Raw genomic sequence first — 13705 nt, forward strand, 5'->3', positions numbered from 1 at the left:
TTATTTCGATAAAAAAGCCAAAAAATTATTTCCATTAAAAAATAATGAAAATGTATTAATTAAAAAGAATGGATATTTTTCTTTACCGGGTGTTGTAATTAAAGAAGATGGCAAAAAACCCAGGAGTTACGTAATAAAACTTCATGATTCGGGCAAAATAATTCACAGAAATCGTCATAGAATTAAAATTGACCCACATCAACCATAAGTTTTTATTGACTAAAAATTTGATTTTTCCAAAGCTACAAATAAAAGTCTAAATAAAAGTGATATTGGACTTTATCGAATAAGATAATAATATGGACGAATTTGCAAGCCTATTCTTCGATTTAGATCTGAATAAATTTTTATATAACATAATTAATCTTGAACATGTTACATTTTTAATATAAAAATATTATATTAAGAAACTAGGTGCACCATGAATTAGTTTGGTAAAAAGGAATGAAATTGCTGAAATTAATATGTAAATACTATGTACATACATACATTGTATATACATAAGTAGGTATGTCTAAAAATGTGGGGACATATTTTCACAAGAGATTCTTATCCTCGAGATGGAACATATTTTAAAGTTTGTTTGTACGATTATAGTAGTGGTATTAGATATAGGAATTTCAAGTGTAATACAGTGGTGGCCAAAAGTATGGAAACTTTTTTAATTTGGATTTTTTAAAGAAACCAGGAACTATAATAAAGTTACTAATATTGTGATAAAGGATATATAATATATTACCTAGCTTAACATATTAATTTGAAATTAAACGTATTATAAAAAGGAAAATGAAATAAAATTAATATTTTCTTGGCCAAAAGTTTGAAAACTGAAGAAAGTTATTTATATAAATTACATCTAAATCAAAATCTGCTAATATTTTGTGGCATATCCCTCCGAATTTATTACTTCTCTACATCTTCGTGGCATAGAATCGACAAGTCTTGGACAGTCTTCACTCAAAATGGCAGCCCACTCAGTTTGCAGTATTTTTCTCATTAGTAGTATCTCTGTTCATTTAACCAGTTTTTCACAAATTGGGACTTGTGTTTAGGGTCGTTGTCTTACTGAAACCACCATCTCAATGGCATTTCCTCCTCAGCATAAGACAACATGTTGTTCTCCAATATGTCGTTGTATAGAAAACGGTCCATTATTCCATCAATTTTAACCAGGGGGCCAACACCTGATCGGGAGAATCAACCCCACACCATTACGCTTCCACCATCATGTTTTACCGTAGGCATTTGGTATTTGTGGCTGTACCTTGTACCTTTTGGTCGCCGGACATAACGTCTCCCTTCACTCCCAAATAATTGAAACTTACTTTCGTCACTAAACAATACAGTATTCCAATTTTGGTGAGACCAGCTAGATGATCTTATGCAAATTTCAAGCGATCTTTTCTATTTTTCTTTGATATTAGTGGTTTCTTTACAGCAACTCTTCCAAAAAGCCCCACTTTATTTAGCTTTCTTCTCACCGTGAGAGTAGGCACAGAAATCCCCATTTCACTCATTTCTCCAGAAATATCTATAGAAGTTTTCTTTGGGTCGTTCATCGATATTCGTTTCATCACCTTCATAGCGTTTTTGGACAACTTCCTTGCTTGTGGGCTAACGAAACGTTTCCTATCTCTTCAAATTTTTTAATTATTTTTGAAACAGTGCCGTTTAAAATGTTTACATTTTTACTTATTTCAATTTGTTTATAACCCTTCTGGTATAGTTCAACTATTTTACTTTTTAAATCACTAGATAAGTATTTACACTTAGGCATGATGACTGTCTTCACTCAAACAAAATCGTACCGTTAAACAGCTTATAGTAAACAATCTCGAATTACAATAATGATACACTCGTAGTAGCAATATTTCTGCGTCCAGCATTCACGATTTTAAAGCAAATCCGGCCCTGTCTCCACTCGATCTCCGTCCTTACATCTCGCATCAGCTCATTGCAATTTTTTCGTGCGTCCGGCTTTTAGAGGATCTTCTAGAAAGTGGAAGTGAGTATATTTCATCTTATATTTTCTTTTCAGATTATAGTTTTTGGAGCATACTAATGTAATATTATGAGTAAAGGCAATAATGCATTCTTTAAAAACACACGTTTCCTACAGAAACGGTGTATTAAGCCATAAACTAAGACGTAGTCCTACTGGACTATCGAGTTTTTGGTATCTATAAATTTCATTTCTCACAGAAATGAGTTAATTTTTATCCCTACAAGAACATTTCCCATTGAAATGCATTTTTTATTAGTGCAAGAATGCACCGTATTATAATTCTGTAAACTTTGCCAATACCCAACGAAAATAGTTCCGAGAACTGATAAGAGCATTTTTACGCACACGTGTTTATGTTTTTATACTGCTCTGGCCTAAAGCACTGCCTGGCTTGGGTTTCTCCGATTTATACAGGGTCGGATTTACTGAGTCGTTCCATTTTGGGTTTCAGGTGAATCTGATCAGTCTGAACACTCTGAATCCTTAATGGCTGAGGATGTCACGGCGGTAGAGGAAGAGGATGAGGAGATAAATATTCGTCTTGCCCAGCTAGGAGCGAAGCAAAAACCTGCTAATGCTTTATTGGCCCTCCTTGAAGGAAAAGGATCAACCTCAAATAATGAACCAGAGGTTCACGCTGATATTCAGCAGCTATTGTCTGTGTTTTTGACAAAAGGCCTGGGTAATGAAACTCGAAAATTGGCTATTGATTCGTATCCTTTGTTAAAAGACTGTAATGCATTGAACCCTCCGGACTTAAATGCTGAAATTAAGATCTGCTTGGGCTCGGCTGTACTGAGGCAAGATGCTTTTTTAGTAAAGGTTCAGAATGAGTTAGCGGCGATTCTGAGCGCTTTGGCGGTACCATTTAATGATATCTATGTATCCTCCAAGTCTAAATCAACTCAGACAACAGAGGAAATTTAAAAAAAAGCTGGGGATCCTGTGATATTAATTGCAGATGTTTTTCATTCTATTTCAAGTCATCGAAGGTACTTGATTGTTTTATCTTTAGACCCGTCCATACGAGATGTCTTAGACGCCTGTCCAGTTGATTCCTTTTTGTTTGGAGTGGATTTCCCATAGAAATTGAAGATTTCCAAAGAAGCAAAGAGGTTAGGAGCATCACTTAAAAAGAAGCCGCCGAAATTTTCAAGACCAACACAAAATGTAACCACCCAGTCGATCTCTGCTGCTGGATCTACATCGTCGACACCACGTTTCAATTATCAGGCTAGAAATAGGAATTCTTTTTTAGCCTCGAGCCGACCCACAGCACGATCTCAGTACAAGAAGGAAGAGGAAGGAATGCGGAAATACCCATCCCAGAAACGCATGGATCATCGTTAAATCAGGTACCTTGTGCAAATTATGCTGGCTGTTTGGTTAATTATTTAGATCAATGGTCATTAATAACTAAAAATTCTAACATTTTGGCATGGCTTTCTGGGTACAAAATTCCTATTATCAGGAAACCAAAACAATTACAACAGCCTGTAATAAATTTGAATCAAATCAATTCAAAAGATATGGTGGAAAGTATAAATAAACTTATAAGAATTGGGGCAGTTTCAGAAACTTGTCCGCAGTCAAATCAGTTTCTTTTTTCTTTTTTCCTGGTACCTAAATTAGATAATACTTCTCGTTTTATCTTAAATTTAAAAAAAAAATCGTTTTCATGACCCCCCTCATTTTAAAATGGAAGATTATCGGACGGTGTTACAATTGATATATAAAGATTGTTTTTTTTAGAACATTAGATTTAAAGGATGCTTATTTTCTCATTCCTGTTCATAATAGGTACAAAAAATACTTGATGTTCAAGTGGGATAATTAGTATTATATGTTCAATTGTTGTCAATCCCTTTGGCCTTTGCACAGCCATCCTTTTATTTACAAAAATAATGAGGGTGGTAATTAAGTATCTTCGAACAAATAATATAACCTGTGTATCATACCTAGATGATCTTATTATTATAAGCAAAACAAAGAGAGAGGGAAGCAAAGATATACTCTTTACCTCACACTTCTTACAATCTCTGGGACTTATTATAAATGTCAAGAAGAGCTCTATGGTCTCTTCTCAACGATGTCAGTATCTAGGCTTCCTTTTTAATTCCCAGCGGCTTTTACTATTGTTACCAGAGGAAAAAAGTTATCGCTTATACTAAATATTGTGGAAATAACTAAAAGAAATAGAGTATCTATACATTCTTTTGCAAAATTATTAGGCAGATTAGTAGCGGTTTGCCCAGCTATTCAGTATGGGTGGGTCCATTTAAAAACTTTAGAACGTGAGAAATTTTTAGCGTTACGGAAAAGCGATCAAAATTATAATAGCTTTATGAATATCTCAGTTTCCTCACAGATAGATTTAAAATGGTGGATAAGAGCCCTCTCTTATAATAAAGGTGTTCCTATACTTCCGAGTCATGACTTCAGATTAGAAATCTTTTCTGATGCATCACGCTCCGGTTGGGGAGCATTTTCTGAAGGTCAAGCTACTAATGGTTTTTGGCATCCGGTGCAGCAGACCAAACATATAAATTATTTAGAACTTGTTGCCGCTTTTCATGCTGTTAAATCTTTTGAAAGTGTAATCTCTAAATGTTCGATTCTTATTAGAATTAATAATACCACAGCCATTGCTTGCATCAATCGAATGGGAAGTCTAAGATTTGGGCCTCTTAACGCAGTTTCAAAAGCTTTGTGGACTTGGTGTGAAAATCGCGATATATTCCTGGTTGCTTCATATATTAATACTTCTGATAACATCCTCGCCGATCGAGAATCAAGGATAACAAAAATAGATACGGAATATGAATTATCCAAGCATTTTTTTGAAATACTCTATTCTTACTTTGGAACTCCAGATATAGATTTATTTGCAACTTTGCTGAATACTAAATGTTCACGGTATATTTCTTGGAAACCTGAACCAGAGTCTTTACAGGTAGATGCTGTTAAAATCTCTTGGAGAGGAGAATTCTTTTATGCATTCCCGCCATTCTGCTTAATTTCTAAATGTCTACGGAAAATTATCAATGATAAAGAGAGAGGTATCGTTGTGGTACCAAGTTAGAAAACTTAACAATCCCTCCCAGATCCCAATCCCCCTTTTTTTGATTTGGTTTCCTTCCTCTGCTTTTACCAAAATTGCAATGAGCTGATGCAAGATGTAAGGACTGAGATCGAGTGGAGACAGGGCCGGATTTGCTTTAAAATCGTGAATGCCGGACGCAGAAAAATTGCTACTACGAAAGTACCATTATTGTAATTCTTCGAACGGCAATATTCATATAATTTCGATCAATTTTCCTTAAGGTAAGTCAATTGAACTATTAATTATGATTTTATTAAAGGTTTCCATACATTTGGCCACAGAGAAATAACTCCTCTTTCATGAAAACTAATAAACAACATTCTTTTGCTTTACCTCCATTGGAATTTCTTTATTTGCTGATAAGCTATTTATTTATATTTTTGAGAGTTTTCGCATTGCGATATTTTCTGCATTTTTTGAAAAAGTTTAAAGTTTCCATACTTTTGGCCACCACTGTACATTCAAAATGTAGACAATAGTTATTTAATTATATTTGACAGAAAATCAATATTAATTTTGTCATGATATGCGCATCTCAGTTCAGGTGCCGCGACTATACATCTAATTTCTACTAAGCTGTAAATATCTTATAAGCCTAGAGAATAAAGACCAGAGACAACCAAAGAGACGCGCAACTGTGCGCTAATAAAATATCCGATGATTTTCCATCTTTGTCTCTCTTCGTGAAAGGTGAACATAGATGGTGCAGATAGCGTTTGCCGCCATAATTCAAACCTCGGCTATTAAGCATTTAATGAATTATTTTAATTAAAATCAGCCGTTATGTCTCAGAAGTCAGAACATCATAATTATGTTCTGAGATAGAACGGCTGATTTTAATTAAATCAAATATTATAATCAAATATTATGATATATATTAAAACAATGCAATTTAATAACATTTAAATTGGGGAACTAAATAAACTAAATATAATTCTGAAACGTTTTGTATTGTATTTTCAGTAGATGGTATAACAATAAGATGTGCATGCATTTTCTTAATTATTTTCATAATTTATAATTTAAGATGGTAACAGTAACATGCATATACATAAATGCAATTAAAATACAGAAAGATTTTAATTATCACAGTACTATAATAATATTCCAAAAAACATATCCTTTGGTGTAACACTCCATGAAATACCTATTATAACTACAGCCTTGACAATTACCTTGATGAACATATTTCTGTTTCTAACACAAGTCAAAACACTGAAATCTGTATCCTACAAAAAACTCCAACAACTAACTACTGTAACCAAGTTCACCTAAATCCGGTAGGTAATAAAATACGTAAAATTTAAGCACTCGTCCAAAATTTCAACTAATGATGTAAAACAAAACAAAATTAATTAACAGCAACAACTATTCAGCCATATTGAAATTCACGTGTTCATGTTGATCAAGGATTGCACTGTTGCCGTACTTAATTATAATTTTAGAAATACTAGAGAATTGGATACAAGCTATCCCGTATTTTTGCATTCATTTAGACGTAGATGGAAGAATGTTTTTTCTTGACTGCTCTGATAATTAAATACATTTAGCATTGCGAAAGATTAGTATCGTGGCGCCACCTTAACTCACCTTTTATAAAGGAAGAGAGAGACAACGAAATACAATATATACAGATTAAAGAGAACAACAACAATAGGATAAAAATTTCTATCTAGTTGCACGTCTCTTTGGTTGTCTCTGTAAAGACAGTTGAATTTAGACATGCATTGGTGTATCATTTATTAAATAAAAACCGTAACATATATAAACCAAAATTATTCTTTTTTTAACATAACTTTTTAGTTTTATGAATATACTTCAGATAATTTTCGAGATGTATATCTTGAAAATCAACTATCTTCTTTTGGATAATAACTCAACAAATATTTTATTTTTTCAAGATTATTATTTGAGCGGGTTATACTTACTGGAAACAATATCTATTAAGGATTTTTCTTTTTAATTTCGCTTTTTGTCAACAAGTCATTTTTGAAATTTTTGGCCCTGAAGTAAGTGCTCACTTTACAGAACAAACGTCATACTTAAATACTACTGAGGAAGATGTTCTATTTTTCCGAGACTATTGACTGAATTGCTTATTAAGAATACTTTAATAAGAAACTTTTTATTTAATAAGAATACTTCAAATAGCTTAGTGACAGGTCAAAAAGTATAGGAAATTTATTTCCTCAGTATTTCTCTAATAATTTATTTTTTATTTATTCTATTAATCGACGAGTATTACATCTTATTTGTTTTTTTATAAATTACTTAAGTGGAAGTCTCCATCATATTTGCATAGAAAGATTAGATTCCGAACGGCTGTATTACATAACCTGAATATTGGAAGAAAAAATTCGCTTACTATTCCGGCGCACAATAAGGAATTATTTAAAAAGTTATTTTCATACTTGATTACACACTATATAAATAGGTTTAAAATAAATGATTTTACATTGACAGAAAAGCTTTTAACGTTAACATTAAGCTGCTTCTCCTTGGTTAATTATGTGTATAAGTGAATTTTTTTTAACGTTTTTCTGGATAATATTGTTCATGATTTTGTTCCTGAAAGGTTTTAAACGTTGCCATAAATCGCTATATTTCCTCATCTTCCCTTCCCCTCATATTTTCTTTCATATCCTATCTTATTCCCATGCTCCCGTTGGGTATGTTCTTTCTTTTTTCAGTAGAATATTTTATATTAAATTTATTGTCTTTTTTTAAATTTTTTTTTGGGCTTAACAGAATTCAGGCAGCCTTTTGTGTAAGGGATATCTCTGTAAATCTGCATATTATGGCCTGTTGGTCACCTTGCATTATTAACTTTTTTATTTAGTCACAAATTCTTCGATTTTTTTTTGTTATTGCTAAATGATGAAATACTCAATATTTAGTGGAATTTTGTAATATTTAAAATTTTGTAATTTTGTAAAAATTATTATTATTATTATTATATTGATTGAACTGGTTTAAATCTATTTAGAATTATCTTCATAATATTACGCACTTCGTTTTATGAGGGTACTTCAACTAGCTTTTGAGAAATTTAGCTTTAAAGTTTGAGCTCACTTGAAAAATCAAACATCTTTATTAGCTACTAAATTAAAAGACGTTCTGTTTTTCAGACTCTATTATTTAAGCCGGCTCAAAATTCAAATTTCATTCTTCATTAAAGTTTATAGAATATTCTAATTATAATTAAAAAAAAAAAAATGTACTAACCCTTAAAAACCGGGGATAGCTTCTCGTACATTTTAACGTTTCCTTTACTGGAAAACTGTCCCAGTGCCATTTCCATATAATATAAGGGACGACCAATAACCGTCAGGATAAGTACGTAAGGTATTAAGAATGCCCCACCTCCATTTTCTTTCGCTGTAAATGGAAACCGCCAAATGTTACCAAGACCGACTGACATCGCTATGCAAGACATAAGAAATTCCAATCCATGGCCCCATTGTGCGCGTTCTTCTATGTCGTCATCGGCGTCATCAAGTTTTCCTTTCTATAATAAGATTAAAAAGTGTATTCAACTAAAGCTTTCCCGAACATATTGGAAAGAAAAGTTATTATTTTGTTGAATAGTTTAAAAGAAACTAATAAGCTGCTTAGCCTCTATAAATAGTTTACCATACACTAAACATATCTAATATATAGAAGAAGTATAAAGTTCCTGAATCAGAATAGTCTCAAGAAAAAGAGCGATGGGTAGAGAGATATTAAACTGAACCACAAATAATGCATAAAATTTTGTATAATTTGTTACCTTCGAAAAACATCTTACCCCAAACCCACGCTTATTTTCTTTAATAAATGCTCGAGAAAAAAACTGAATATTTGGGCACATTATTATTTAAAAACTTTTGGTATAAAAAAACATAAATTATGGCATTGTCACTTGGACAAAATTGTCATTTAAGGTTACCCAAAAATACAAAAAAAAATCACCCTTTATGACAATTTGATCTTGTATGATAAAAAGCGTAACATTTTGACCTGCATTTAAGCACCGATGCATCTTATGGCCTGAATTATTCAAATGAAGCAATTATTAAATTTTCGTAAACGCCAAAGCCAATGGCAAAATGCCAACTATCTTCCAACATATATTTGAGGCGTTTAGTGCAAAAGTGGCCCAAGTAAAAAAAAAAACTAATATTCTATTAATATTACAGATCGCTTCTGTTTCTGTTAATCTATGAAGTGCGTTAGTGGTCCATCTGATTTTTTTTAAACTGGCCCTAGATGGCGCGACAATACTACTTTTGCATACTCTATTAATGAAATAGAAGATAATGCAATAGTGACCCAACGTTAGTGAATAACAGCCGACGTAAAAATTTCTTGTGCAATACTGGCTTATCTTTTACCCAACCCATTAACGCCTAGCGTTACCACATGGCTACGGCAAACACGTGACTACTCAAAGTGCGATGGCATTGGCCATGCGCTAGTAAATTTTTTGCGAGCGTGTCATATCACCAATCACAGTGTGCAAAAACCACGCGTTCGCTTAGTTTCCGTAAAAACGCCGAACTGTGTGTGTTTAGTGCGGTTAAATTTGATAGTTATTTAAACATCGTGAAAATATGGATATACAATTCGAGTAAGTATCATTTATTTTTTATGTGTAATAGTGGGGGATATTTTGTTACACTGTGATGCTCAGAATACTATGGCTTATCATTGGCCAAATTTGGAATAAAATCCATTGATAAGTTAGTGAGTTACAAGGGCGTACACTTGTATGTTACCATATGGCAACACTAGGCGTTTGCACTAAGTGATTTCAAATAATTACAGATATGGCTTTTCACTTGCGGAAGCGCTTGATATGGTGTGTAACGATGATCTTGACGGCGATATTTACATTGAGCCACCAGAACCCAATGTAGACACAGATGAGGACTCAGCTGACGAGGACGATGGCGGGTAATAAACCAACTTTTTATCGTAATTTGTTATTTTTTGATAATTTTTTTTTCGTAGGCTAGTTGACAATTTGACAGCTCGACAGTTGCGAGCCCCGGCCGAAATAAGATTATACAATACCCAATATGAGGTTGAATGTGATGCAAATATAGCAGATCAGGAAACAAATACTGTGCCTACTCCGGTTCTTGTACAGGAATACATAACTTGGCTAAAAGATAGACGAAACCAGTCTAAATCATTTATAGCTCAGTGGGAAAAAGGAGCAGACTATGCAGTTGTATCGCCAAAATGTTTTCCGCCACCAGATTATTCCAGATTTGAAATGTCCGTAATTCAAATTTTCGAAGAGTTTATAGATGATGAATTTATAAAACATTTGGTGGCGGAAACTCGCAGTATGCATTATTTTTGAACTGTCCAGACCCTAATATTACACCAGATGTAATTCGTTGCTTCATAGCAATATTATTTGTAAGCGGCTATAATAATTTGCCATCTAAAAGGCAATATTGGAGCAGTGGCGAAGATCTTTACAAATTTAGCTCTGTCTCAAGCAATGCGCCGTGATCGATTTTTACAGATCACTCGGTTTTTTCATTGCTCTGATAATACAAAACTAGACAAAAATGATAAGTTCTACAAGATTCGGCCTGTCATAGAAATGTTAAAAAAAAACTATTTGAAAAATTTTGTCAAATAACCAGGCGCACACGCACAAAGCCATAGCATCTAGAGGACCTCAAGAGATCGGATCCTGCTTAATTTATTACATAAAAAATGTTGTAAAAAGCTCCAAATTAGTTATGTACAGTGACCAATGTGGAGGGCAAAATAGGAATTACAACAAAATGTCCTTAATCTGTAATTACATAATACAAAACAAAATCTCTTCAGTTCAGCAAATTGATAATAAATTTTTAGTATTGGGTCATTCTTACTTGGCTTGTGACCGTGGCTTTGGGGTGGTGGAGAAAAATAAAAAGAGATTTAATTAAATGTATGTTCCTAGTGATTGTATAAAAGTGATTAAAACTGCCAGAAAGCATAATCCTTTTACAGTAGTTGAAATGCAGACTCAAGACTATAACAACCGTCCCTCTAGAAAAAAATATAACAAACCGCAAAAAAACCGTGAATGAAGAGGTTGTGAGTTGGTTAAAAATGCAATGGATCAGCTATAACTAAGCTAACCCCGACGCGTTTTATGATTTCGTACTGCATGTCAACAAACTCATGGTGTTAAAACGCGGTAGCAAAACCGAATATCATCTTCCATCCTTACTTGCTTTAAACCATACGTGAATTGTGTGCTGTAGTCTAGGAGGAATTTAAAAGTGTTCAAACGAGTAAAAGCTATTAAAATCATACCTGTAAATAAAATCGCAAGTGATAAATTCGGCGAAATTAAAAATATAATTCTATTGCGCTAGCTTACAAAATGGCGATTTTATTGTTTCAACAAAATTCTTGTGTTGAGTGAATTGAAATGGTGATAATATTTTAGATATTTATAAAATTAAAGTTATAGTCAAAAATATTATGGGTTAGGGGTTAGAGCCTATGTCCGAAACCCGGTTAAAACGCTAAATATGCAGGGTGTTGGAATTAATTTGTTAGAATAGAAGATGTTTTAGGAAGTGATTCTTTGTTAAAAAATTGTTTCACTATGAGCATTGGCAACCCATTTTTGATTATTTTATTGTATTACACTTTATTTTTTTAAGTAAATGGGCACTTGGGATTTTCGAGGCTACTCAAAAATATATATAATAATTTTATTATTGTTGAATAGTAATCGTTATAATATTAAAATATTGAATTTTCTTACACTATACTGAGCGACCCAGTATTGTTTTTTTCTTGGAAAATAATAATAAAAAAACTGATAAAAGAATATTTTTATTATTATGATTTATTATTAAATTTACTTTTTAGCGTTTGGCACATTTTTTTTAATATTGTCTATTAAAGAGTGGTTCCTTTTCTTTACAATTCTTCCTGACTGAACTCGGTTTCTTGTTTTGGCTCCTGCAGATGTTGATTTTCTGCGACTTATTGCTGTCGGCTGTACTTTTATTTTCCTGCTTCTTCTAAAAACCGCTTTATTGAGTATTAAATCCATCGCTTGATTTGAGGTACTAATTCGTTTTAACTGATTAGTAAGTGAATTGATTGCTTTTAAACCACTAGAACTAGGGTTCTGCTCAAACGCTTCCAGTAGTCTGTTTGGATCTTTTTCCGAAATCTGACAGCGCCGATTGATACTGGGCTTGAAACTCTTGGATATTTATAACTGTTGATACATTTTCAGAAGCATCAGTTTCTCTGGTTTCAGTAGTGTAATCTGTATTCTTAATGTTAGAATTGATTAAATTCGACCCATCTTCGTTCGAGTTAGAGCTTACCATACATTCATAAAATGATTTATTTACTACTCCTCAAGCTAGCTTAGCAAATATAATTCGATCCTTTGTATCTATTTTTGGAGAGTTCTGGAAGACAATATTATGCTGATTTTCAACAGCATAAAGATGTTTGCAGAATGATCCACCTTTTCCGAATACACAATCACAAAATGCAGAATCGATGTTAATTGTATAAAACACTGTATCGTCTTCACTTGAGGAATCGTTGAATTCATGCGAATTTACTACTCGAATCACTTTTAATGTTTCTCCTTTTTTTGCAAAATCGGGAATATAAATTGAGTTCATTTCGTCTCATGTTAGCAAAATCCAATAACAAAAATTGTTGATATAAAGTCTATAAGTGCACACACATTGAACACCCTGCATCTTTGCAAAATAACGTCTTTTTAGTATCCTAATTGAAGCTTCGTTATAATTATTGGTATTTTGTCCACGGGTAATAATATTAATTCTATATCCTACACACCATTCTTCTCTTCTTTTCCAAATTTCATTTAAATGTAAACATAGTTTTTCATTTTCTTTTACAATGTTGGTTTCCAAAAAATCATGAAATCGAGTTTCCGCTTCAGTAAGTGTATTTGTATACAGCAAATTACGAAATTGTAACATGATGTTTTGTCTTTTTGATTTATCAACACCATGACGTCCATCGCAAAGCCAACGCCAAAAAGCTTGCGAAATATGAAAAGCACAAAGTAGTAATCGAGATTGTGGAAAAACAGCTTGTAGAGAATTCCTTTCAGCTTGACTGTCATCGGTCATGATTACTCTTGGACTTAGTTTCTTTCCAGAGCCATCTTGTTCGAGTGCTTCTTTGATAGCCGCAAATGCTAAAGTATAATTAGCTTCCGACTGTTCAGTGTGTAAAACACAAGCCACAGGAATAGCACCCACTTTATGAGCTGTAAAACAAAATGTTACATTCGTATTCTTCTGGTCACATGAGCTGGTTGTATCAACAAACACAATTTCATCAGAAAATGCCTCCATAAAAACACGTTTCATAATTGGTGTTATAATTACTATTATCCTAGGATTTTCCTTAAATGTAACAACATAACCTTCTTCTTCTAATTTAATTTTTCTTTGCATAATCACGTCATTTATATTTTGTTCTGCTCTGTCACCATATTTTGAAGTCCTCCATTCTTGGAATAAATAGTATACATGATTATCAATAGGATTTAATTGACCATTTGCTAAGTATGTAAAGCTTTCAGTCCCATA

General features: G+C 32.9%; 2 protein-coding genes across 4 annotated transcripts in view; one reads left to right on the forward strand and one right to left on the reverse strand.

The window, feature by feature from the left end:
- The window catches only part of LOC126743126 (sodium-dependent nutrient amino acid transporter 1-like), a 52108-nt gene that overhangs the window by 18935 nt on the left and 19468 nt on the right, over positions 1–13705 (reverse strand). Inside the window, exons 1-2 of one of the 3 annotated variants that reach the window (XM_050450199.1) lie at positions 8878–9037; positions 8334–8616 (exon numbers count right to left, since the gene is read on the reverse strand). In XM_050450199.1, coding sequence (XP_050306156.1) covers positions 8334–8616; positions 8878–8958 — 364 coding nt within the window. In that variant the 5' untranslated portion in view covers positions 8959–9037. Of the gene's footprint in view, positions 1–8333; positions 8617–8877; positions 9038–13705 lie in introns of those variants that run through there. The other 2 variants (XM_050450275.1, XM_050450128.1) reach the window with 2 other exon arrangements.
- On the forward strand, positions 9415–11983 carry LOC126743319 (piggyBac transposable element-derived protein 3-like). The gene is made up of 3 exons (XM_050450381.1): positions 9415–9717; positions 9915–10043; positions 10101–11983. The coding sequence occupies exons 1-3, from the start codon at positions 9701–9703 to the stop codon at positions 10456–10458; spliced, it is 504 nt and encodes a 167-aa protein (XP_050306338.1). The 5' UTR covers positions 9415–9700; the 3' UTR covers positions 10459–11983.

This window comes from Anthonomus grandis, chromosome 1, assembly GCF_022605725.1.
Source record: "Anthonomus grandis grandis chromosome 1, icAntGran1.3, whole genome shotgun sequence".
Lineage (NCBI taxonomy): Eukaryota > Metazoa > Arthropoda > Insecta > Coleoptera > Curculionidae > Anthonomus > Anthonomus grandis.